The 24,605-nt window shown below is 56.5% G+C and overlaps 1 protein-coding gene across 2 annotated transcripts; it reads right to left on the bottom strand.

The window, feature by feature from the left end:
• Positions 1 to 1,770: 1,770 nt before the first annotated feature.
• LHX6 (LIM homeobox 6) lies at positions 1,771 to 23,030 on the bottom strand. Of its 2 annotated transcripts, XM_040962931.1 has the most exons (10): positions 22,831 to 23,030; positions 21,558 to 21,629; positions 20,959 to 21,141; positions 20,449 to 20,570; positions 12,171 to 12,391; positions 9,765 to 9,865; positions 9,469 to 9,564; positions 9,179 to 9,353; positions 6,376 to 6,479; positions 1,771 to 2,158 (listed from the first exon to the last, which is right to left on the bottom strand). In XM_040962931.1, the coding sequence occupies exons 1-10, from the start codon at positions 22,912 to 22,914 to the stop codon at positions 2,138 to 2,140; spliced, it is 1,179 nt and encodes a 392-aa protein (XP_040818865.1). In that variant the 5' UTR covers positions 22,915 to 23,030; the 3' UTR covers positions 1,771 to 2,137. The 2 variants fall into 2 exon arrangements, with proteins under 2 accessions (XP_040818865.1, XP_040818866.1); XM_040962932.1 differs by lacking the exon at positions 6,376 to 6,479 and having other exon boundaries at positions 2,079 to 2,158; positions 22,831 to 22,914.
• Between the last annotated feature and the right edge of the window lie 1,575 nt (positions 23,031 to 24,605).

The raw sequence follows: 24,605 nt of genomic DNA, 5'->3' as shown, positions 1-24,605 counted from the left end.
TGCAATGTCATCTCCTTCTGCATTTCAGTGCCAGCACTTCTACTCGCATTAACTTTATTTATTACACAAATAAGACATTTACAAAGCACGACATGAAAGGTATGTAACAAAACAGACATTGGTTTTCAAAAAAAAAAAAGTGCTTACATTTTTTTTTCTGCGTGTGTGTTTTCCCTTTTTGTATTTAAATAAATAGTCTGGATGGCCTGCACGGTCCCCAGGCTGCTCTTAGCAGGGAGCTGGAGATGCTCTGGACTGCAACATGCTACGGCCATGTGATCCACACAAGAACCAGACCCCAGAGGCAGACTCAAGGTAGAGTGGGGTGACCCTGGACAGGGCTCAGCCAGTGCAACTGGGGCTCTGGGCATCAGGAGTGGCGGGGGTGGGTGGGGAAAGAAAAGAATGGAGCTCACCAGGCCAGGAATCACCACCCACCCCATCCACCCCGCCCTGATAATGTCAGCACCCAGGCCAGGGTCGGCACGAATCACTGCTGGGTGAGTTCTGAATGGAGCCACACCTGCTACCTTCGCAGTGGTACCTTCACTTTGCCATGGGTCGGCCGGAGCCATCTTTGGAAAGGGGAGGAAGCAGTTTCCCTTCTGGAGCCATGCCTGGGCCTAACCCTCCTCCAGGTGGCAAAGCAAGAATGGCATACAGGCTTTTCCTCTAGGTGCCAACTTCAAGCACTTGCATTCTGAAACTATCTCCAGATTTAGTGAGACAGAATGATGCCATCCATTAGTGATGTCTGCAATGGGCAAAAACAGAGACAACAGCTGCCTGCATACCATGGACTTGCTTTTCCTGTCTCCTTCCAAAAGCAATGGCATCAGTTAACCACAGCAGGAAGGACAACCTGGGCCACAGCGTGCTTACTAGCAGCCTCTAGTGGGAAATGCATCAGGATGCCAGATAGTTCTAGAATTACAGGATAAGCTCAGGACTGCTGACATCCCTGAAAACATGTGCATGGTGGCATGCAGCCCCACCCTTTTGTGTGGGATGGAAGAGCTGCGGCAGGATGGGTGGGCATGAGCACACTCAGGAGTGGGTGGGACTAGCTCTGGATAAGTCCAGAGGTGCCACCTGGGATGCTGGATGTGGCACACTCACTAGGCAGTGGACACCCCCTCATCTCCCTACACAGAGATGAATTCAGGATTAACATTCAGACCACCAAATCATTGGATTCTGTACCCTGGTATCCTGGAGAAGACCTGACCCAGACACTCTTAACAGGCACGAACAGGAGGTCAACAAGTATCCTCATCCCAACCCATGAGAACATTCCAGAGAGTCATTGCTCAGATGGATACCATCTCTGCTGTGTCCCCTGCAAATGTGATAGAGAATCAGGTGAGGGTAGGTCTCCCTGTAACACACCGAGCTTTCTCTTCCCTCCCTGGGAAAGGGTTACGGTGCTTCCTCTCAGGCCATGAGCCAAGCGCTTGTCTCCATCTCCTTTTCTGCTCCCCCACCTCCCACCACCTCTCCTCCTGCCTCTAGGTTTGGGCAGGCCCCCATCTCCGCCCTATTGGGCCTCTTGTGGTTGGTCAGTGTCTCTTCTCTTTCTGAATTAACTTGACATAACCAGACAGATGGAAATGATAAAATTAGAACATAGCTGTCCTTTGGGGGACATCCCACAGACACTGTAGAGTTTTCCAGACAAAAGCAACAGAGTGGAGAACATTGAGGGGTTGTCAGCTATTCAGAACTCCGAGATGGCTCCAAGGAAGTGTAAATAAAGGCCAGGATTGGGGGGAAGAAAACCTGTAAACCAGAAGCCTGTTGGTGTTGTATGATTCCATTTTGCCTTTTTGCTATTGTGATGGGCTTCAGTTGAAGATGATTCTCATGTAAATGGAAAACACAGGCTGTTGCTGGCACCCTGAGTCCAAATCTCAGGGTGGTCTGCCTTCCAAGAGGACAGCGATGCTCCTGGTGGGTTCTGGATCTCAGCAGGAGAGGGGAAGGCCAGGCCTGGGGGGCCGAACTGGTGGTGGGCAGGACGGAGGGCGGGGTGGATGCAGAGGCAGCTGGATCCCCGGCCATGGCTCGGACGCTGGAGGTCAGCGGCTGAGGGGCAGCTGGCAGGTGCCCGTGGACAGATGCGGAAGTGTTGGCAGTGTTAGTACTGGAAAAGGATAACCTGAAAGAGGAGGGTGGGAGGGGGCTGAGCATCCAGCAGCACCCCCAGACAGGGTTCTGGGTCTGGATTGACACCTTGACTCTGGCAGCCTGCTGGACGATTCAGCTGCCCTCTCTGAGTCTGACTTCTCCCCTGGGAGGCCGCAGGGAGGGACGATGCTGGGCACATTACTGGGAGCCCTCTGGGCTCTGCTCCACAGCTCTTCAAGACACCTCCATGTGGCAAGCAGGGAGGGCACGAGGCTCAGAGTGGTGCAACAACGTGACTGAGTCCAAACCTCAGGGCCAAGGAGCAGAGAGCACAATGACACTAGGCCCACAACACGCCATGCCTCCACACCACCCAGGCTCCACAGCACCAGCCACTGACAGATGGCTCAAGACCCGCAAGACTGCAGGTGTACCCTTCAAGCTTCCCAAAGCATCCCCAGGAGCCTGGCCCACAGTGGGTGAGCAGGGCCATTTGCCGCTCCCCTTCTCCCTCTTCCACCTAAGCTGCCTGGCTGCTGTCTCGCAGCCAACAATACAGCAAGATCCATGAAGTTCAAGTCCGTGGGCCATCAGTACCAGCTGGTCAGTGGGATGTGCCTTTACACAGTGGCATAGGGAGGAGGTTGCCAGGGTTTCCAGGGTCTGAGTACTTCTGGTAGATACAACCATATAGCCTTTCGGTTTTCTGATCAGAAATTGTTACCTGCTTGGGATGGGTCGCCATGGGGAGGTGACAGAAGAAATGATGACTCCATGACAGCCCAGGAGTCCCCCTTATCCATGGTTTCAGTCACCTAAAGTCAACCATGGTCCAAAAATATCAATATTTTCTTAATTCTTTCAATAGCCCACATTGGCATGACTTTTTCAATAGGGCAGTGTAAAAAATTATTCCATCTCATTATTGATATGGTTGTTCATCTCCCTCTGTGCTTAGTTTATAACGTATCACAGGAAATCACCTGAAACATACATTAGGCCTGGGTGTGATTCCACAGCTTCAGCTACCCATGGTGGGTCCTGGCACCTGCCTGTGAGGACATGGGGACCACTGTAGTCACAGCGAGCCCAACACCAGTGGTTCACTGCCTGTGTATGGGCTCTGCGCGAGGCTCTCACACATAGGGTTGCACTCACTTTTCAATAAGAACTGTTCTTATCCTCCACTTTGTGGAAACTGAACCTCTGAACAGCTGGCTGAATCCCTAAACAGGGGAAGCTGGTCCAGCTGTGTGTGGCTTTGCTGACAGTATCATCTGACCCTGGCCTCTGGACATCTGGCCTGAGATCTTACTAAAAGATAGCATCTCAGGACAGCGTTGTGGCGCAGCCACTTAAGCCTCCACCTGAGCCTCCAGCATCTCATAGGATGCTGTTCCATGCTAATAGACCTAAGAAGTCAGCAGAAGAAAGCCTGAATGCTCCCACCCACATAGGAGACCCAGATGGAGTTCCTGGCTCCTGGCTTCGTTCTGGTCCAGCCTTGGCCACTGTTGGCCATCTGGGGAGCAGCAGAGAAGATCTCTCTATATCTATTTACCCATCCATCCATCTACCTACCTGCCTTTCAAATAATCAAAATAAATCTTTTGATTGACATAGCATCTTAAGAAGGATGGCTACACTCAGGTCCTTCCCTTCCAAGGGCCTCAGTGTCCACATGTGATCCCTGACAACCCTTATTTTAAGGACTTTCCAAGGACTCATGCTGTGTGATCAAGCAGCATGAGCATGAGCAGGAAGGAATGTGGTTCCAAAAATTTACAGGTGTGTGCAGCTTGATGATGAGGTAGACCACCCTGGTCTACACGAGCAAGCTCTGGACCAGCCAGACGGGCAGTGTGTGGCTTGCCAGCTCAGTCCTAGAGGGACTTGGCAGGGAAAGCCCAGGTGGTCTGGGCCTGCAGCCCTGCAGGGTGTGAGGGCTCAGCGAGCCATGGGGAGGCGTGAAGTGGGACAGAGGAGGATGTACATGAACCATGAGCTCCTATACATCCAGCTGAGGACACGGCCTGGCCAGAGGAACTGTGGCCCCCAAGGTCCAGGACCAGGAGCTTCCTATAGGCAAAACTGCCAGAGCCCAGCCTGGCTCAGCTTCCCCACTGAAGGTACATATGTTCACAACAAACTTTGCTAGGCTACCAAGACAAGGGCTCTTCTCAAGGCACCAAGCCCAGCCCTGCCCTGTATATAATGGCCACGGTCATACCCTTCATTATGTGGCAACTGTCAACAGACTTACCTCCCTGGGCTCTTGCCACACCCCTTGTGGCTCCTCCATGCTACCTGCCCTCGCACCCTCTGATCTCCCGCCCTGGAGTGCCTTTCCTCTCCTGCTCCTCCCTGGCAACTTGTCACTCCTACTTCTGGAGCTTCTGTCCCAACTTTCCCTTGCCTGTTCCCCTGCAGGTGCAGAATGCCAAGGGCCATGGCAACTCCCTGCTGCAGCACTGTACAAGAGACGCATGCTCTCCTGCAGGAAGGGGACCACCCTGACACAGGCGGTCCTAGGGTCAAGGCTTCTGGGGAGGACCCTGGTCAAGCCACTGCCCTGTCTGAGCACAGCCACCCCCACAGACAGAGCACCGAATGAACCATCAGGGGCTTTAGAAGGAAGTGAGCAGAGACCTGTGCAAGCTGTATAGCAGCATCAACCCTGCAGCCCTGGACAGAGGACATGTTGTCTCTCTAAACCTCATTTTCCTCTTTCTAAGAAAGGCCATTCCCTCGTTCACAAAGTTACAGTCAAGTGCCTGCCTCCAACAGAGGAGGAGCACCCTTGAACGTGACAGCCATGGAGGGATGTCCCTGAGTGTACTTGCCCACCAGCAGCTCTGCAGGATTCCACCATGTGCTTACAGCCCAACCAATGCAACCATGCTATCAGCATCTCCATACCACCTATGGTCTCTCGTGGGGCCCAGCATGGAGTAAGCAGAACACAGGCACCAGCCTGGAAGAATATATCCTGCCAACTGTCCCCTTCAGAACCGCATGGGCTGGGATCTCTGAGCCCCTCGTCGGGCCTCCCTAGCAGACTCTGCAATTCTGCATCTTTGCAAGCTACCCAGCTGAATCTGAGGCTGCACCAGACCAGGAACCACCAGGGACTCCTCCAGCTGCTCCCCCCAAATGGCTACACTCGCCCCACCCTCTTAACACCCTCACAAGGATGTTTCTGAAACAGGCATTCCAGGACCTCCATGCCCCAGGACAAAGCCCAGCTCCTCCACCTGGCGACATTAAGCCTCTCTCCCCAGATTTTTCACTGAACTTGGCCCAAGGCTGTGTGCCAGAGGCCCTGATGGCTCCGGGTTCCCCAGCAGCTGCGCTGGCTAGTGATTACCATGTACATCTGACCTCGCCTTTGGGTATCCTTTGCCTGCTAGCCCCTCTTCCAAGCTCCTGCATCTCCCCACCCCCCACCCTGTTGCCACACCACAGCTTGAGCTCTCTGTTGGACCTGTCCCGACTGGGAGCCCAGACGGTGACCTCCTCAAGGGCAGGGGCCACATTTTGTTCCTCCCTGTGTTCCTAGCAGTGTGCTCAGGGGAGCTGAGCATAGTCAGTAGGTAGGAAATACCTCTCAGCACGTGAATGGGTGAGTGAATGCACAGGCTCCCATCCAGGCTCTGACCTTTGAAAACTGTGGCCTCAAAGTTCTCACTTCTAACATGAAGGGCTAACCAAGTGGTGTCTGGGAGCTGAGAGGGAAGGTATGAGGCCCCTGCCCCTCCAAGTTCCACCCAGGCTTACAAAACCAGGCCTCCCAGCCTTGCACCCTCAGGGGCTTTGGTCTATTGCTCCAGACAGCCAGAAGTGGATCCTATCCCTTATATGAAGCCTTGTTGGGCTCCTACCCCTGGCCTCTGCTCCCCACCCCATGCTGGGGATGTTCTCTCCCAAAAGGCAGGAAAGAAAAGAAAGAAGTTGGAGGCGGAGTGGGATGTGTTTAAGACCATGCCTGGAACCCCAACACTTGAGACCAGATTTACAAATATGGAAAGAGAAGGCTAAATGGTTTGTGGGCACTGCAAGAAAACCCCTGGAGCAGTCTGGGCACACAGAACACACCAGCAGGTGCCACGTCACTTGAGTGGGGTTCTGAACAGAGAGGCTCTGCCATACAGTGGTGCAGTACCCACTCCATGATGGTGGAACACTGGCAGAAACCCATCCCCCATGGGATGGCTCCCACCCCACTAGACCCCAGCTGGCTCCATTTACCTTCTCACCCCGGTTGGAGAGCGGCCCATCCATATCCGCTTTGAGGTGGACAGGGGGTGCGGTGTAAGGCAGCCGGCAGTGCACCTGCCCGCACTGTACCTGACCTGTGGACAAGAGGATGCCTTGGAGCCCATCCCCCCAGGTGGCTCCCCTCAGGATCCCACCCTGCCCCTGCAAGCTGCAGTCCCAAGACCAGTTTCATCTTGGCCCACTTAATCAACTGGGCGACCCTGGGCAAGACTTCAGGATTGCCTGTGGTGCTGTATAGGAAGGGCTTTGGAACATGTATATGGCTGAGCGCAACCTCCCACCCGTTGACCATCACTCCTCTGTGAACAAGCAAGGACCACTACCTGCAAGAAGGCCACACCCCTTCTGCTCAGATGCTCCTGGGGTTCCTCCTGTGTCCTCAACTCCTGGGCATCTGCTAGATGACTCTGCACTCCTAAGTCACTGCCTGTTTACACTGCAACCCAGCCCTTACCCCTTGGCCTCACCTCCCCAGGGTTTCCAGGTGGTTTTATCTTTCTTCCTTAACACTTGGGTCATTGGGTATCATCTGCCTTTGCCAATTAAAGAGCATGAACTTTGTGGGGGCAGGGATTTGTCATTTGTCTTCTAGATCCAAATCTTCACAGGTTCTAGGATTTTAAATGAGGCCTGGTCTCTACCATGCACTCTCAATACTTGTCAAATGAGGTTCGTATTCTGTTCCAGCATCCACAATGGTCCATCATTTTGTCTATCCCAAATCTCTCCTGCTTCAGCCTGTTACCATGACAGAGAGCAGAAGTCTGCTGCCTGCCTCTTCCCTAGATTTTTGTCTTCCTTGGGTCATAGGGAAAGAGCCTATGTAGAGATTCATAATCGAAGAGAACTTGAGACAGGTCATGGTGGCTATGAGCCAGGGTTTTCCCTCCAATAGGAGAAAGCAGTCACGTTATAACTTGGGGTTGTGAACATGGGCTGATCATGGAATTCCTGCCCCAAATTATTTTGGAAAACCACATGTGAAGGGTCTTTGAAGAGTCTCTAGAAAGTACTTAGTACAAAAAAAAAAGGTGCATGGATTTCAAAATATTTTTTGGCATCAGAATGAACTTAGCTTTTAATTTCACTTTTCAACATCACTTCTCAAAATACCTTCATCTGCTTGCGCATTTTTCTGAAATCTGTTTCCAAAGCCTCTATCAGACCCAAACGCTAAGTTTTCAGAAAACTGAGGACCTTGTCACTTCAACTGACTGCAAAGTTCACTTTTTTTAGAGTCTGGTTCTAACCCATTCTCATCAGTTCCCCAGCTCTACCACTTCAGAAAACCCAAGATCCATAAAGCAAATGGCTGAGATACAGACATCCCCACCATTTCCTTCTCTGAGCTGGGTTCCCACACGTGGGGAAGAGGAGAGGGTACCCCAAGCACTTCGCTAGGCATCAAAAAGTCTAGGTTGGGTCAACAGAGCAGGTAGACAGAGTCTAGGCAGGAATTCTAGGGGTCCTGGCTACAATGCCAAGAGGGCCACCTGGATCCAAGTATTAGATAGTGGCCCTGATCCCTCTGATCCTTGGTGCCTTTACCAGGTGCATCTTGAGCATCAATCACTATTTAGAAAGGGGGACAGACACTCCTCTTAGAGCACAGGATTCAGAAATGGAGCATTAGCAGTCAGTGCTTCTCCAGCTCTAACTAACATGTGGACGATTTCCTTCAGTTCTCGTCAGATGCTCACCACACCGCTTTAAGACGGGCTCTCTTGTTGTGCTCAGTTGAAGAGATGCACCAGGGAAACTAAGAAATTCATTCAGTGTGGCACAGCTAACAAGTGGCAAGGGCGGCGTCTGCAGCCCAGGTGATCGATCAAGAATCCTGGCTTATGGTGAGCCCCTGGGAGCCTCATCCATGGAATCCAACTGTGACCTCTGGGATTTAGAAATCCTCCTAGGGTCCCAGGGTGGTGTCTGGCTTGTGCCAGCAGCCCTCCCTCAGCGCTCCTTTGTGCGTCCCTTTCACATGGAGCCAGAGAAGGGAAGATGTGTGTGATCATCACTTCCAGTGTTCAATCCTGTCCAGCTTGGAGGAAACACTGAAGCACACCGCCTCAGAGGGAAAACAAATCCGGGCTATGCTCCTGCTCGGTGGCAGATTCCCTACCCCCAAAGCTACTCCTGTCTCTCCTCCAAGTCGCTGCTCAGGGGTCCGCAAGTCTCCCTCTTACGGTTCCTTACTCCCCAGCGTGCCTGCCTCCTCGTTTCACAGTCTGTTTGCTCTCCACTGACCTCCTGCTCCACAACAGGGACTCCAACAGCAAGGCAGCGTTGGCTCTGAGCCCAGGGCTAAGAGCAGAGAGTCAGTGAACAGAATGCTGGGGTGCATGGGGCGGGGGAACCCTCACCCCCTGGGAAACAGGTGCTGGTGACTTGCTGGTTCATTGAGGCTCCAGGAGGGCAAGGGACTTGTCCAAGGTCTCAGAGCTGGGGGGCTCCCCAAACATCACTCCAAGTGCCCATTCCACGTGCCTCCCCAAAGCCTGTGCCCCTCCTCAGCTTGCAGAGATGAGGCTGCCATCTCAACTCCCCACGGGAACCACCACCACGCAAGCCACACCCTCCTCCGTCTGGGTCTCCATCTGTCCAGGACAGGAACCTTGCACAGCCTGTCCTGGCACAGGCGCTGGCCAAGGGCTACCCTGCGTTAAAGCCTTGCTCTCTTTCACAGCTTCGAGGTCCTCTACGAAGCTCCGTGGGACCATCCACGCCTCCTCCCACCCCTTTCCCGGCGGCCTCCAGAGTCGCGGTCACTTACTCTCGATGTAGCCGTGCAGGGTGACCATGCGCGCCCGCTCGGGGCTGCTGAACGGGGAGTAGTGGATGTCCTCGGACAGGGCGGAGGGGAGGCGAGAGGGCGGCGCCCCCGAGGGCGGCACCGGATGCTGCGGCGTGTGCTTTTTATGCCGTGCCCGGCAGTTTTGAAACCACACCTGCAACGACAGCCTCGGAAGCCTTAGCGCGCTCCAAACGCGCCCCTGAAAGCCCGAAGAAGCGCAGCCTCGTGCATCCCGTTAGTCCCGCCCCGTTCCAGCCCAAGGGCCCCACCTGGATGACCCTCCGGCTGAGGCCCGTCATGTCCGCCAACTTCTGCAGCGTCTGCGCGTCGGGATTGTTGTCCTGCGCGAACTGCGCCTGCATAACCTGCGGGGCGCGGAGGCAGCCGGTGAGGCCGCTGCGCGCGTCCAGGCCTCCGGGACCCCGACCCAATCGGAGGCCTCGGCCCGGAGGCCACGCCCAAGCAACGCCGGTCCCGCCCCGCCGCGCCCCCCACCCACCACGCGGGTCCAGCAGGAGGGCGGGGCCAGAAGGTGCCGAGGTCCCGCCCACGCCCGCCCAGGTACCTGCAGCTGCTCGGCGGTGAAGGATGTTCGTGCGCGCTTGGCCGGCTTGGGTTGACTGTCCTGTTCCGAGGGCACTGCCCCCTCCAACGTGAGGCCGTTCCCTGGGGGCGACAGAAGCGGCTGACCACGCGTCCCCATCTCTTCTAATGGCAGCCTGGAAAGGACGGGGGTGGGGGGAGCTTGTCCCTGGAAGGGTCAGGAGCGGAGTTGGCTGGGAGCGGGGATCCCAGGGCCCTAGTCCGTGACTCCGGGTCTGTGGGGAGGGTGGGCAGCTTCTGAGCGTCCCCTTGGTGCCGAGCGCTTTTTATTCTGTGTTTCTAACATCTCACAGCTAAGCACGTGGGGGCATGGTCCCTATTTTGCGTCGGAGGAAATGGACACAAGCGGACCGCACACCTTAGGAACTCGCATAGGGAAGGGGCAGGTCAGGTTCCCTGAGATGGGGCTGGGACAGCCAAAGGCTGAGGACAGGAAGCAGGCAGGTGACAGAACCGCGACCCGCCCCCCAATTTTGTAAAAACACGTGGAAGAAAAAAAAAATTGGAAGGAACTGCTCCAAAGTGTGTGTTAGCTGTGGTTTACCTCCGGGGAAGCTCTCGACTTGTAACCTTTTTGTGACTTTTGAAGCCTTTTCGGCAATCACACGTCACCTCCTCTGACTTTTATAAACTTGGAAAATCTATTGAGTATTCTCTTTCCACTTATCTTGCTTTTGCAATCATACTAAATCCCTAAATCTGTTCCCATTTTATTTTCTAATACCCCTTTTCAGAATGCAAAAATATGTAACAATCTTATTTGTTAAAACTCAGAAAATTCCGATAAACACAAAGAAGGAAATAAAAATTACCAGTAATTCTCCCACTCAGAGATAACCACCGCTCACAATTTATAGTAATTTTTTTAATTAGAAAAAAATTATGTTGAAGGGAAAAATAAGTACCCCAATGTACATGGAAAAATCTGGAAAGATAAACGCGGAGAGCTGAGGGGAGGTGATGATTTGATGTGATCTTGTTGCCTAACCATCATTTTTTTTTCTATGAGGAGTATGTGAGTGTGTGTGTTGTGCTTAAATGGGAAAGCAGTAGCCAATACTGAGGGCCGGTTAGTAGGGAAATCTGAGGCCCCAGGCACTCAAGTTCTCCCTACATGGAAGGAGTCTGGGTTTAGCTAGGGTTGTGAAAGCTGACTGGCAAGGCCATGGCCTCGGGCAGTCCTGGCTGGTCTAGGTGTGGTCTGTGATTACTAATGGGCCATGGTGTAGCAGAAGCTGTCTCTGACTCCACTGCTGACTTGCCCACAGACAATTACATAGCACCCCCAAGTTCACTTGACTCTCCAGCTAGCCTCACACAGCTCTGACCCAGGAGAAAGGAATGCCTGTGGTGCGGCACAGTCGGGAAACTTGGTGGTCCCTGACCCCGTGGTGCGATTGGAGATGGGGCAGGCACTCCATGGTAGTCATGCTCCTTGAGGAAGCAGGTGGCCAGAGGGGTGCTGAACTCATCTATTAGGTAAGAAGATGAAACATGGTGGCAGCCACATCCCAACCACCAGCCTGGCTTGACCTACTCTGACCAAAGGGTCCTGAAACTTAGGGACAAGTGGTACAACACCGTGTGGTTTGGTCATTAAGAACCTGGGCTCTGGAGTCAGGCCAACCTACCGCCATTGTAAGCATTATATAAACTAATCCAAACAGCTGAGGCTCTAGCAGCTTCCACAGACCTTGCCCAGGGAATTATGGAAAGCATCCTTGCCTCAGCCCTAGCCCCACCTGTGACTCTGCCCTCAAGATCTTTGAGGACCTGAAGCCTGTCCTTGATGTGTTACAAAGTCACAGTCTCACAGCCACACGAGATTGAGAGATGATTCTAGTCCATGTTGGCAGCATAGCACTCCATAACAGCCATGTATCTGTAAAGCCCTTTTCTGCTTAAAATTAAAGAGAGCCCTGCCCAAGAGCCCCTCTGGAGCCTCCAGCTGGAAGTTTCTGGGATAGGAACTGGGAGATGAGGCCAGGGAATCTCACTGTTTCCAGGCAAGCGGAAGCAGGGAGATTCAGGGCCAGCGTGACCAGAACTGAGGTGCAGGAGGCTGCCCCGTTTGCACAATGACCATTAGAGTTCTCTGGGTGCTGCCCAGGCCTTTCCAAAGCACCTGCTCATCTCTCCAGATGGTTTTGTCACAAGCCCATTGTGCAGATATCGATACAGTTGCCAGTGCTGACTTCCAGCTTGCCAGAAGTGCACCCTTCCAGCGACCTCGACCTCCCCTATGCTGCCTGCGGGTGCTGTAGGGATTCCCCTCCCCCATGAGCCCCCTTGTTCTTCCAGCAGTGCGGGTGGTCCCTGGGGAGCTGAAGTGGGATGGGGAAGGGCTGGGGGCTGGTGGAGTGGGTACCGTTCTCGGCGGCCCTTTTGAGGTTCTCGATCATGGTGTCGTAGTGGATGCGGCACAGCACCTTCTCCTCCACCAGGCCAAACTCCTCGCCGGTGGACAGCTGGCGTTTGCAAGAGAAGCAGGCAAAGCAGGCCAGGTGATAGGCATTGCCACGTGCCCGCCGCACCCAGTCGCTGGCGTATATCTGCCGGCCGCAGCGGGCGCACTTGGTCCCAAATCGGCTGTAGGAAGAGAAAGGGAAGGGGCAGGATGGGGTGGGAAGGCTCAGAGCGGGCTTCCCATCTTCCCTCCAACCCCCAATGGCGTGCTGGGCCCTGGTCTTCATTCACCTTCTCTTTTCTCCAGAAGCAGCCCCCTAACAACCACTTATAGTGAGCTGCTTTTCTGTTTCCCCAAATGGTCTGCAAGGATCTCATCTGTAATGGCCTTATATGCTGATTTCTTCTAAAGTATATCCCATGTTCCGGCTTTCTGCTAACATCCCCAGGATACAGCAAATGATGACCCAGGTCCCTGCCACCCACATGAGAGACCTGAACAAAGTTCCTGGTCCCCGGCTTCAACCTGCTCTAGCTCTGGCTGTTGGAGACATTTGAAAAGTGAACAATTAGCTGGAACCCGCCCCCCATCTCCATTTTAAGTAAAAATAAACAAATCTTTAAGAAGAATGCATTGTGTAGAGAAACATAATGATAATGGAAAACATTTTGAGGACTTGCCTCGTGCCCACTAAGATTTGAAATGCTATATGTAAGTGACTCAATCAATCTTTATTTTGCAAGTGATAAAAACGGGAACCAGAGAAGTTGCACAAGGTCACAGAGCTCTCATAAGTAAGAAGCAGAGTTCTGTGAGCAAATAACTTCAGTCCCAGAAAATTCCCAGTTTCTGGGAAGAACAGTCAAGCGTGCGCTTACTGGCTGTGACCCCAAGCAAATTGCTGAGCTCCTTGGAGCTCCTGAGCTCCGTCCTCAGGCCACAGTAACACTGTAATCATTTCTTCAGTGTTCTGCAGTCCCCAAGTACCCAGCTAGTCCCTGACTCTGGGGACCAAAAGGACAAAGACAACACCCAAAACACCAGACCAAGCATCCCTTTGTCCAGTCTGTGGTTATTCTCTGCCTCCCCTTTGCAGTGTGGCTTTGTGGGTGCAGCTGCCGGAGGAGGAGAGTCAGCACAGAGCCTGGTCCCTGGGCGCCAGATGTCAGTACTGTGGGTGACTCACCTAGGACACCATCCCAGTCCTCTCAGCCTGCTCCTTCTTTCATCTGCAGTTCCCAGACCAGGCTCCCCTTGCACGCCCCTCCCTGCCTTTCCTACCTCTGCCCACACTTTCTGCACTCGAAAGTTCCGGGGAAATTGCTGACATGTACACCAAACCTGGTCCTGCCCTACTTACAATCCTTTGGCCGGTCCACTATACCCTTGGGTTCTAGTTCAAGACCCTTGAAGTTTCCACTCTACCCTCGGGTTCTAGTTCAAGACCCTTGAAGTTTACAAAGCACAACACATCCTTTCCTCTGCTGGCCCACCTGTCCTCTCCCTTGCCTTTTTAAAAAGCTTCCATGCAAGAGTCCTGGTCAGCCACACTGGGAGGTCAGTCTAGGTCCTCGTGGCTGCTCTGAAATACCTTCCCACCCCAAGGCTTTCGCACAGGGGGCTTCCGCTTTACACCTGCTCTCCCCAGTCACCTTCTCCCACAGGTCAGATCCACGTACAAAATGCCAGCATTTCCTCCATTCCTGGCATTCCTGGAGGAGGAAGGGAACAGACCAAGATTGCCTGTGTTCCCAGGGCTTGCACCTTACACACTTAAGGATTTTGGAAACGCCCAGATGTGGTGGATAGAAACAGCCTGACAAAAACGACGTCGTCCAGCCGCTTCTGCCTTAGCAAATTGAAGCAACTGGCGGCTGGTGAACCGGGAATAGAGCTGTGCTGAGCGCGTGAGGGTGCAGGTTTCGGACAACCCGTTGCCTGTAGGCAAACACCCACTGCGCTCGCGGATACAGAGAGCCAGGGCAAAGGGTTCCACGCTCCCACTCCAAGGCTCGGCTTAGGCTCAACTCCCTGCGGAACGTGCCTCTGCTGCCTCAGCCCGCCCTCCCTCGGCCAAGAAGGTTCGCGATCTCAGAAACGCAGCTACTCCTGGGAAAAAACCAGCACAGCCCGGAAATCTGTTCCCAAGCTCGCAGCAAGCAAGGGGAGGAAACCGCCTTGTCCATCCCAGTCTGCTCTCGCTGCGATGCGTCCTCGGGGTCCGCGCCCCGCGTGGTGTTATCGGGATTAGAAGGGCACTTTCTGGTGTCTGAAGAGGAGGCGGCTTTCCATCTTTTGTGCTTTAGGAAGGGAGGGCAGCCAACGGAGTGCACAGCCCTCGCTGCAGGCCTGGGTCCTAGGGTGCAATGCCTTCACTATGTCCCCTCGCGTCGTCGCAACCCCCTGCACTGCGGAAGTCTGGCGCTCATTTTTCACAACTTGCCAGAGAGCGCACACGGAGCGCGGAACCCGGGTGAGACCGCCTCCCAGGTGCAAAAAAATATCCGAAACCTACAGAGCAGGCAGCGGGCCAGACGAGAAGAGCTGAGGTCTCGGGAGGATGAACAGCAGGAGGGGGCCGTCGCCCAATCTCACTCCGGTTCAGGTGCCTCTAGAGGTGGCTACTTCATCCTCAAGCTACCGGGAGAGTCCAGGCAAGAGCGGCTGAAGCCCGCGCCTGCGGTCCCGGTGCGCGCTGGGGCCCACGCGCGGGGCGCCGCTGTGCGGTGCTGGTTCCTGGTTCCTGGCGCCTGGCTCGGCGGCATTCTTCGTCCTTGGCTACCAAGGCGTAGGCGGCTTTCCGCGCAACCCTGGCCTTCCAGCAGTGCCAGTGCCTGACGCCCGAGTGCGTTCTGCGGCGCCTATCCAGGCAGGTCGCCAGGGCCCGGATCCCGGTGCTCCGAGACTGGCGCCGCAATGAGTCCCTAGACAATTTGCTGACCCTCTCTGTGCGTCAACCCCAGTGTTTGGGGGGTTGCCCCCAACACTACACTCACCCGGGCGCCGGGGCCAGGGTGCGGTGGAGGAGTCGTTCTACAGTTTGGGATGCGTCACACAACGTTTGCTGCCTCCTGTTCCTCCTATCCAGGACCAAGGGTCGGGAGCCTCAAACGAAGGGCGCCAGGAGGCTTGGGGTCTCAATTCAGACAAACAGACCGACGCCTTCGCAGACGGGCTGCGAAGCTAGAGCTACCGGTTTCCGGAAGCAGCGAAATTGGCGGCAGTGCAGACAACGAAACTTCAGGAAAAGGGTGTTGGGAAGCTGCGAAGGGAGCACCAATGGGATTGGGGCACGCCTACCACCATCCCAGTCGAGTTGTGCGGTCTGGGCTCCCCTCCCCGAGTCGTGGGCTAGGGCGCACCGCACCAAGAGCCGCGCTGGGGAGGGGGACGATGCAGAGGTCGGGGCCGCTAGATGCGCATCCTCTTCCCTGCAGAAAGGGATAGAGTAGGCATCGCGTGCCACACAGTCCTCTAGAACGTTCGAATGGGGGTTCCTTGGGCCCGATTCCCGTGGGCGCTTCCCTATAGTTGGCTGGAAAAAAAAGAGCTTCCGCGAAGGGCCCATCAGCCTCGCTCTGGTCCCTTCCCCGGCTGTTAAGTGACCCTTTTTCTGCGAGAGGAACCCGGCGCTCACAATGGGAGCACCAGAGTTAGTCCAGAAGACTGCGACGGAGGAGCCAAAATGCAAACTGGAGTTCCCACAAGCTAGGTTCCCCGCGCTCAGGGGACGGCCCTCCAGGAGGCGCACAGCAAGGGCCCTTCCCATCCCCCCTGCTCCTGCCCTTCCAGCAAATCCTTAGAAGAGGCGGGCCAAAAAAACAAAACAAAAAAAAAAAAAACACGGAACCAGCAATTAAGAGGTTAAAACGGCCCGCGCCTCGGAGGTCCCGGGCCCGAGGCCCCTCCCCCACGAGCTCCCCTCTCCGTTCCCCCAACATCTGTCCCCCAACAGCTGGCGGCCGCTGGGCCGCTCTCGGCCGCGGTGGGGGGCCGCTTCCCGGCTCCGAACGTCCCCTGGGACCCTCGCTCTGGGGGAGGGGGTGGGGTTCCTCCCGCTGGAGCGCGCCGACGGGAGTTTGAATTCGTGGCGGCAGAAAGCCAGAGCAGGCTGGGGGCTTGCCCTGAAATCTAGCGGACCAAGCCAGGAACAGGAACTTTAGCTGGTCTGGGACCTTCAGCCCTACACCCCCTCCCATGAACAATTAACCCTTTACTCCCATTCCTCCTGTCAGAAGGCCAAGAGGCTAGCTAGGGCCATGGTGACCTGACTTTTAGCCAGGACACACCCAGGCCACCCATGGAGAGTTATATGTCAGAGCATATAGTGGGTGTCCTCTATGTGAAGCTGCGGAACCTGGCCAGGGACTCTTGGGACCAGCAGGGGCACCTCTGCCTTTCCAGGGACCACATAGGGGATAAAGGGAGGGGTGACCTATTTTACCTATAGAAGGATTAGGCTAGGTAGAGTCAGGCACCCTGGAGCTTACCCAGGCTCACCACTTGTGCGACCTCACCTCCCAGGACCCCAGTTTCCACTCTCATCTTGTCAGGGTTCTGAGGATTTACCACTATGGGGTGCACCTGAGGATTAAATGGATAAGATAGGTGAACTGTGAGTTCACTTCTTGGCACCACTCCTTCTGTTCAGAGGTGTCCTCCCCCTCACCCCCCATGCTGTCACTTGTGTGTGACCCTGATTGTGTCACTGCCCGTTCTCCCAGGACATCCCATCACTCCAGGCTGCGGGGGGGGGGCAGTGGTGCCCTGTGGATCCACCCACGATCTGTGCCATGCCAGCTGGTGGGCAGGGGGAAGGGGAGGACCCTGGGAAGTTGTTTGAGGTGGTGGCTGCTAGGGGAAGTTGAGAAGGGAACCCTCCAGAAAGCAACGGTTTGTCCCCCAGCCCCTGACATTCTTTCCCTACTTTCTGAAGTGTTGGAGGGAAAGGCTCTTAGTAACAGCAACAACAAAAGAATTAAAAGCCCTACCACATTTCCTGGTTGACCACTGTCTTCTGGTAAGACTCTCGGGGAGTGAGCAGAGGTGGGACTCCAACTGGCCGGACAAGAACTACTGAGGACCCACGTGGAGACGGAATTGCAAAAACCAAAGTGGAGAACAACAACCTGGACGAAGCCACTTAGATAGGCTCCCCCTCAAGCTTCAATACAGCAAGTGAGCCCAAAGCATCCCTGGCCCTCCTTGACTGCCCCCTTCCCAGTGAACTTGCAGTTCCTTCCCAACCTCTAACTCCCTCAGGCCACCAACCCTGGCTCTGTCCAGAGACACCGAAAGAGGGTCTGTAAGAAGATGCCAAGGGAGGCGCGAGATCCTTGGTAAACCACCGCCTGGGTGGCAAGGCCAGAGGTTAGGGGATCATGGATGAGGGTTCTAAGTGTCGCAGTCCATCTCCCACCTGTACCCTCACCCCACTGGGACATCTGGCCTCTCCTTGAACAACCCAGTGTGTTAACCCCACCTCGCGCCCCGGAGCCTGAACTTGAGGAAACAGGGAAGCAGAGGTGTTTCTGTGGGTGACCCCTCCTCCTGGAGCTCCAGCTCAGGGTAAGTGGGAGCTTCCTCACAGCAGCTGTCCTCAGCCCAGGCTGCTGCCTTGAGTAGACAATAGCCCTCCTGGCACTCCGCCTGCCTGCCTGCCTGCAGCTTCTCCCCCTCTTTTTGGTGTGGGCTTAGTTATTTTTGCTCCTGGTGGGGCTGCAGGGGACGGATGGGTTCTCCCTACACTAAGCCTGGCAGAGGAAAAATGATGACCCTCTGCCCGCAACCTGGGGAATGGGAGTGTTTGTTTCCTTAACCAGAAACCTGCTTTGGTTTTTGCTTTGGGGGGCTCTTGTCCCCACTGGAAAAGCATTAGTGCTAAGAGCCTGCAGCCCAGAAATGGTGCAGCGCCATCCCTCCAGGCCCACCTGACTTCTCAAGCTGTCTGCCCATAGAACCACTGGTAGACATCAAGGCATTCAGAGATGCTGTCATTTAAAAAACCTTTTTAGAAGCTTTTCCATCCCTCCAACCCCCCATTTCCCAGCTGCTTCCTTTACACTCAAGGAGATAGTTCTGGAAAAGGCCAACTGAGGGCAGAGCGAGGCAGAGACTTGCCCAAGGTCACACGTGGCCTGACAAAGCCCAGTCCCCTGGGCTGTCCCCACAAAGGCCACACCTGCCCTCTCTCCACCCTCCTACCTGCCAGGGAACCTCCTCTGCATGTGGGAGTCTGAGCTTGAACTAGTTCTTGGATACCTGGCGAAGCAAGCTGGGTATGACAGAAGTCAAAGCTAGGACTGGGGAAGCAGGGCAGGATGTGGGCACCTGTTCCACCAGAGCGATCTCACCAGGGGAGAGATAGCTTGCCAGGAGGGCCCAGACACCACCCTACTGGGGTGTCTACACTGCAGCCCCGATCCTGGTCCAGGGATCCAAGGGACCCCAAAGCAATAGCTGGCCTATTCAAGTGGAGACAGCCCTAGAGCAGGGAGTGAAGAGACAGGGTTCTGACTTCCATTTCCTATCCCCATCAACCCAGCAGCATGGTGGGAGAGGACATCACACTTGAATTACACAAGGACACACACACGCACCCTGCAGTGCACAACCACAGATTGACATTCACATTGCACCTTTTTCTCTCAGCGCTATGTGTGTGTGTGGTGGGTGGCAGGGGGAGGGAATTGGCAGGGCCCTCAGCAAGAGTGCCCCCTTGGAGGGAAGGGCGGGGAATGAGAATAACCCAACCTCAGAAAGCCCTCCTGGCTCCACACACTCCCCCGGCTCATGCGGGAGCCAGCAGCACGTGAACGGTTGGTCCTCAGCCGGGCCCTGTCTCATGGTGCCTCCCCCAGCACCACTGTCACCCGTCACCCTGACAGCACAGGACGGCTGGCCTTGGGAGCCCTGGCTACCTGGGAGACCGTCCTTCTTGCACAACCTGCCCCCCGCCCCACGACACACATTCCCATTGTTCTATTCAGTGTGTTGCTTCAGAGACTTTATCCCAGAGTGCCCCAGCGCCCAAAGACGCAATTTCCCTGCCCTACCAACTCCGGATCCACGACTCTCTCTAGGTTCCTGGAGGCTCGGGCACTCGGATCTGGGAGGTGGGGGATGTGTCACTCACTGCCTGTCACTACATCCCCTCCACCCTCTCAGGCCCGGGTCTTCCGGGGCAAGATGCCTGCAGCGATCCATAGCTTCCCTCGAGGCCAGGCTGCGGAAGAAGTATTTGGGTTGCAGATGGTCAGAGAGGCCCAGCTTTCTCCATTTCCTGAGAAGGGTCTTGGAGGGGTCCATACCATAGCGGTCCAAACCGGTTCTCTCCGACTCCTCAGGCCCGACAGGTAGCAACGAAAGAAAGACTCGTGCTCCTGACCCTGTAGCAACCTCGACCCCCGAACCCAAAGGCCCGCGCAACGTGGCTAGCAGCAAGATGCCGGTCAACGGTCGCGCGGCAAGAGGATGCGATGGGCCGCGGCGAGAGCTGCAGAGACCGGGCGCTGAAAGCCTGTTCGGGACCTTCCACTCCCGCAGCCCTCTTCTTAGACACTCCCTGGACTCCCGGAGTCTGAAGCCCAAACCCTGGGAGACAGCGAAGCCCAGTTCTGAACTGATCGCGGAGCTGGAAGTCTGGGTCCCAGAGCTGGCAGGTTCCCGAGCGATGCTCGGGGGGGTTTAGCTGGGCTGCAGCCAGATACCCTAGGCTTGGTACGACCAAGGCACTTGGGCATGAGATCTGAGCCGGACGCAACGCTGACGTTGAGGGCTGGACCAAACAGACCAGAGCGCAGAGCCCAGCCTGAGTCAAGGCCGGCGTCCAGAGAGACCCCCGCGGGCGCGACTGGAGTGCGAGGAAGGATTGCAACCCAGAGCCCGGATGCACAAGGAGACGCAGCCAGACTGCAGCTGGGATCCGAGCGGATCGGGGCACCGGAGCCGAGAAGCCGGAGCTCGACCCAGGCGCTTTAAATTGGACCTGGAGGAGCCCGACCGAGATGAAAGCAGAGACGGAAGCCGGTGGGCCGCGCGGGCCACTGTGCCGGCCCCGCCCGCGACCCGGAGCTCTGCTCCGCCGGAGACTGCGAGTCCGGGGGCCGCGCAGTGAGTGCCTCAGCGCCCAGCCAGGGCACCCCGGGCCGCAGGGGCTTTGCAACCGGAGAGCATTGCATAACAAAGGGCACCTCGGTCTGCGCCCGGCCATACTGCCCGCGCGGCGGCCGCAGCCTACCTGAAGTAGTCCATCTTGCAGAAGATTTCCTTGTTCTTGATGTAGCAGCTGTTCTGCTGCCTCAACGACGTGCGACACACGGAGCACTCGAGACACCGCACGTGCCAGATGAGGTTGTTGACCTGGGGAGGGGGCGGGGGTGGGGGTCGGCTCAGCGCGGGCCTCAGACACGCTCATCCCCCCCCCCGCCCCCCAGCCTCCCGCGTCCCCATCTGCAGACTAGAGCCTGGAGAGCACCAGAGGCGCACTGTGCCACCGCACTGTGCCACCGCTGTTCTTCTCTAAGTCTGTGGCTCAACGACCTTAGAAATAAACTCTGCCCGAATTTGGGTGGAACCCCTCCCCCCAGGGGGTGGGGGGAGAGCAGAGAAGACCCTCTAAGCCTTGCCCCAAATCAGGGCATCGGACAGTGGCTGAGCTGGCATTCGGAATGCAGGGGTCCCGGCGCTTTGGTTGGAGCCGCAGTCCATACCCCGCCAACACACAAGTCAACACCTACCCCTGTCTCACCTTGAGCAGATATCGGTCCAGGATCTCCAGGCCACAGCTGGAGCAGATGTTCTTGCCGGCAGACGGCACGGAGGAGGCGGCAGAGGGTGGCGAGCAAACAGACGGTGTGCTGGGCGTGCAAGGGGAGGCCCGACCCTCGTCCTTGTCCAGAGCGCCTGCCAGCGCCTCGGAGTCCGACTGAGCCTACCGTAGCGGAGAGAAGGGGAGAACCGAGCACTGAGCCGGGCACCCAGCGTAGCTGCTATCCCTGCGACAAAGCTGGAACCCCGGCGCATCGGCTGACAACGAAATCTCCCCGGGACGCTGCGCCGCAGGCTGAAGGACAGGCAAGGAAGGGCCTATTGGAGGGATGGGACGGCCCCAACTTTTCACGCACGCATCCTGGGCGCCGGGAGGGGTCACAGCCCACATGCCCAGTGGGGAAAACCGAACCTCTGAGAGAGGGGCGGCGCCCGCCGGGAGTGCCCACTTCCCCACCCCTCTCCGGCGCACCCGGCAGCGGTTGGTGGCCGGAAAGCCGGGCCGAGTCCCCAGAGTTCGGCGGCTTGAGGGCCGAGACTGGGGGTAGAGGGTGCGAAGACAGGGCCGGAGGGACTCACCATGGCGGGAGGCGCAGTCCCTTCCAGACAGCGGGTGGTCGCTTTGCAGCCGGACCCTGGCTGGGCCATCACCTGGGGAGGGAGGGGGAGGGAAGGCAGGCGGCGGCGGCTGCAGAACTGGCTTGGCGCAGCCTGAGCCCAGCGCCTCCCCGCGCCTGTTATATAAACCGGCGCCGAACAATGAGTCCTAACTTTGTAGTGGGCATTTAAAGCCCTTCCCCACAAAAGCGGTGTCTCTCTAATGAAGCAATTTGAATTTGGATTGGGTTTTTTCCCTCTCTCTCCCCCTCTCCCTGCACTTAACCCGTGGCTCTTGAAGTAATCGCTTAGTTCCCTTGCAATCCAAGCCTCCGAGGGGGGAAAAAAAAACCACGCGCACACACACAAACTACCTGCAATTAGAAATTGTCGTGAATGCCCAAGATAAGAGGTAGCCAGAGTGTCAATTCCAACTGTCAATCAGTGAGATACATCAGGCCGCCCAAAGAATTGCAAATTTGATTTTTTAATGGTAGTAATTAAAAATCGAATTTTTTCTCTCTCCACCCCCCCCCCCGCCTTTTCCACGCTCTCTTCTCTCGGCACAAAATGCAAAAAGGAGAAAAGAGAGAAAATTAAAAAGAAGATTGGTGTGTGTGTGTGTGTTTGTGTGTGTGTGTGTGTGTGTGTGTGTGTGTGTGTGTGTGCGTAGTGCGGCTTTGGCGGTGGTGCTGATGGCGGGGCTGGCTAGGAAAATACGACCGGAGCGCGGGGAGCATAGGTCCGGAAAGACGCGCGTCGCGGGACCGGGGCGCGCCGTGGGCACAGATCCCCGGCGCCTCTCCAGAGCCGGTTGAAGGCAAGTCCGGAGCGAAATTGGGGCGAGATCGGGGTGAAACAGACCCAAAAGGGGGTTTAGAGCAACGTCCTAGGGGAGGCAAAAGGCCCCTGAACCCCCGGGCGCGCTCGGACGGCCCCGCGTGGAGATTCTGAGCGCTGAGCCCGCGCAGCCCCCGGCGCATCGGCGCTATCAGTGTCTATTCAGACGGACAATACCCGCCTCGCCTCCTCTTGATTCGCCTGTGTCTTTGCTAAATCGCTTTTTGAGAAATTCCTCCAACATTTGCATAATGTGTTCCCGCTTTCCGCGACCCCCACCTCCTCGCGTTCGCGCGCGCTCTCACTCACATCGCAGGCGCACCCCGCAGTCATCCTCCCTGCCGCCGCCCCCACCCGGCCCGACCCGGCAGGGCCAGCCAGACCCGACCCTGACCGCGCTCGCTCGCTCACTCACCTGGTCGGCGGCCGGGCCGCCTTCGGCAGGCAGCCGGCAGCCCTCGGGGAGCGCCGGGGCGGCGCTCTCATGCTTCCAGTACATGGGCCCCAGAGCAGTGGGCGCTGCAGGCGCTGCGGGCGCTGCGGGCGCGTGGCTCGGACAGCCGCGCCGAGTGGGGCCACGACCGTAGTGGGAGCCGCGGCTGCAGCAGGAGCAGAGGAGAGGCGCCGGCCCCGTCGCCCCGGCTCCGGCCCCAGCCCCAGCCTCCGCCCCCGCGCGCAGCCCGGGCCTCTCTGGCTGCCGGCGCCTCTGCCTCGGAAGAAGGTCCCGACAAACTTAGCGAGGTCCGGGTCCCCTCCGGGTAATCGTCGTCGTCCTCCTCCTCCTCCCCCTCCTCTTCCTCCTCCCCCTCTTTCCCTTCCTCCTCTCCCTCCTCCTCCTCCTCCTCCTCCTCCCCCTCCAGCTGCGGCGGCGGCGGCCGCCCTGCCGCTGGAGTCCCGCTCGGTTCAAGATGAGTCATGCGTGACCAATCCCCTCCCCGCTAAGGAAGAGCAAGACACACAGGGAGACAGACTCAGAGACGTGCACACACAGACACACAGACAGTGGCAGGCTATGGCACAAAGACGCTGCAGGCACACAGCCCCTCCCTACGGGGCACTCACCGCCCCGGGGCCACAGCCAGACTTGTTCACGCGTACAAAGGGGCCCCTGGGCATACCCTCCACCTAGATGGATTCTGAGTGCAGTCACCCCTGAGACTCAGCTGGTGCGTTCCCATGTCTTGCACGTTTGTGCCGCTCACACCACTCCACAGGCACCTGCACAGATGTGCCCTGCTCCCTCAGAGCCCGGAGCCTGGAGCTCCTAAAGGCTGGGTGGGTTTGGGCTGGGTGGTCGTGTGTAGGCAGAGGAGGGAAGGGGGGCTCTCTAGATTGTTAACCCACCACACCCACCAGCCCCGACATCTCTTGTTTGTTTCAGGATCTACTTAGTGGCACAGTGCAGTGCCCAATTCTCCACTTGTAGAGGTTTTCTGCTAAGGAGGGCCATGGGCTAGGCAGGATGGCCCAGGCATTGTCATAGGTGACACAGCCCCCACTGTGCAAGCACAGAATTCTGCAGGTCACAGGCAGTTACACACACACACACTCCAGAGCTTGACTCCTATGGACAGCCACAGCCTCTGCCTCTTTTTCCACACACAAACTGAGCCCATGGAGACACACCTAAAGAGGCAGATGTCATGAGCAAATACGCACATTCAGACACAGTTTTACACACACGAGAGCCCACCCCATCACACACCTCTACCATCCACTCCTTGACTGACACTCCACACAATTTTTCCTGCATTTGCTCTGCTGTTCCTGCTGGAGAGCGCACAGAGCCCACAGGGCTCCGAACCCTGGCCAACCTCACATCCTCTGCTCAGGCACTCCCAAAGACATGAGCGTGCTCAGGCACACACGCACGCACAAAAGCCCTAAGAGGGTGAGTTCAAGGTGGTTCAAGCAGAAACGGTGCACACACCCTCAAAGGTAGACTTCTAGCACACGCAGGTACACGCAGTGCAAAGGCAGGCCCTGGAACGCTGGAGACCTGCATCCTTCTCTCCCAGGACTTGGACTTCTGACCCACTGCAGACCCCTAGGGCACACGGAAGCAGTTAGGAATGTCTCTGGCTCCCTGCGTGTCAGTCACTTACTGCTCCTGGTCACAGAAATGCGGTTAGAACAGCTTCTCTGCCATCTGCAATTCCTTGTTCTAAGAACTGTATCAAAGATGTGAAA

Source organism: Ochotona curzoniae, unplaced genomic scaffold, assembly GCF_017591425.1.
Source record: "Ochotona curzoniae isolate NIBS_2020 unplaced genomic scaffold, NIBS_Ocur_1.0 scaffold_3208, whole genome shotgun sequence".
Lineage (NCBI taxonomy): Eukaryota > Metazoa > Chordata > Mammalia > Lagomorpha > Ochotonidae > Ochotona > Ochotona curzoniae.
This window is presented reverse-complemented; position numbering and strand designations above follow the sequence as displayed.

Coding starts and splice junctions, on each gene's coding strand:
- LHX6 (XM_040962931.1), bottom strand. CDS start 22,914: ATGTACTGGAAGCATGAGAGCGCCGCCCCGGCGCTCCCCGAGGGCTGC. Junction 9,565..9,764: donor TCACCGCCGAGCAGCTGCAG/GTACCTGGGCGG, acceptor CGCGCCCCGCAG/GTTATGCAGGCGCAGTTCGC. Junction 9,354..9,468: donor TCAGCCGGAGGGTCATCCAG/GTGGGGCCCTTG, acceptor CTGTCGTTGCAG/GTGTGGTTTCAAAACTGCCG.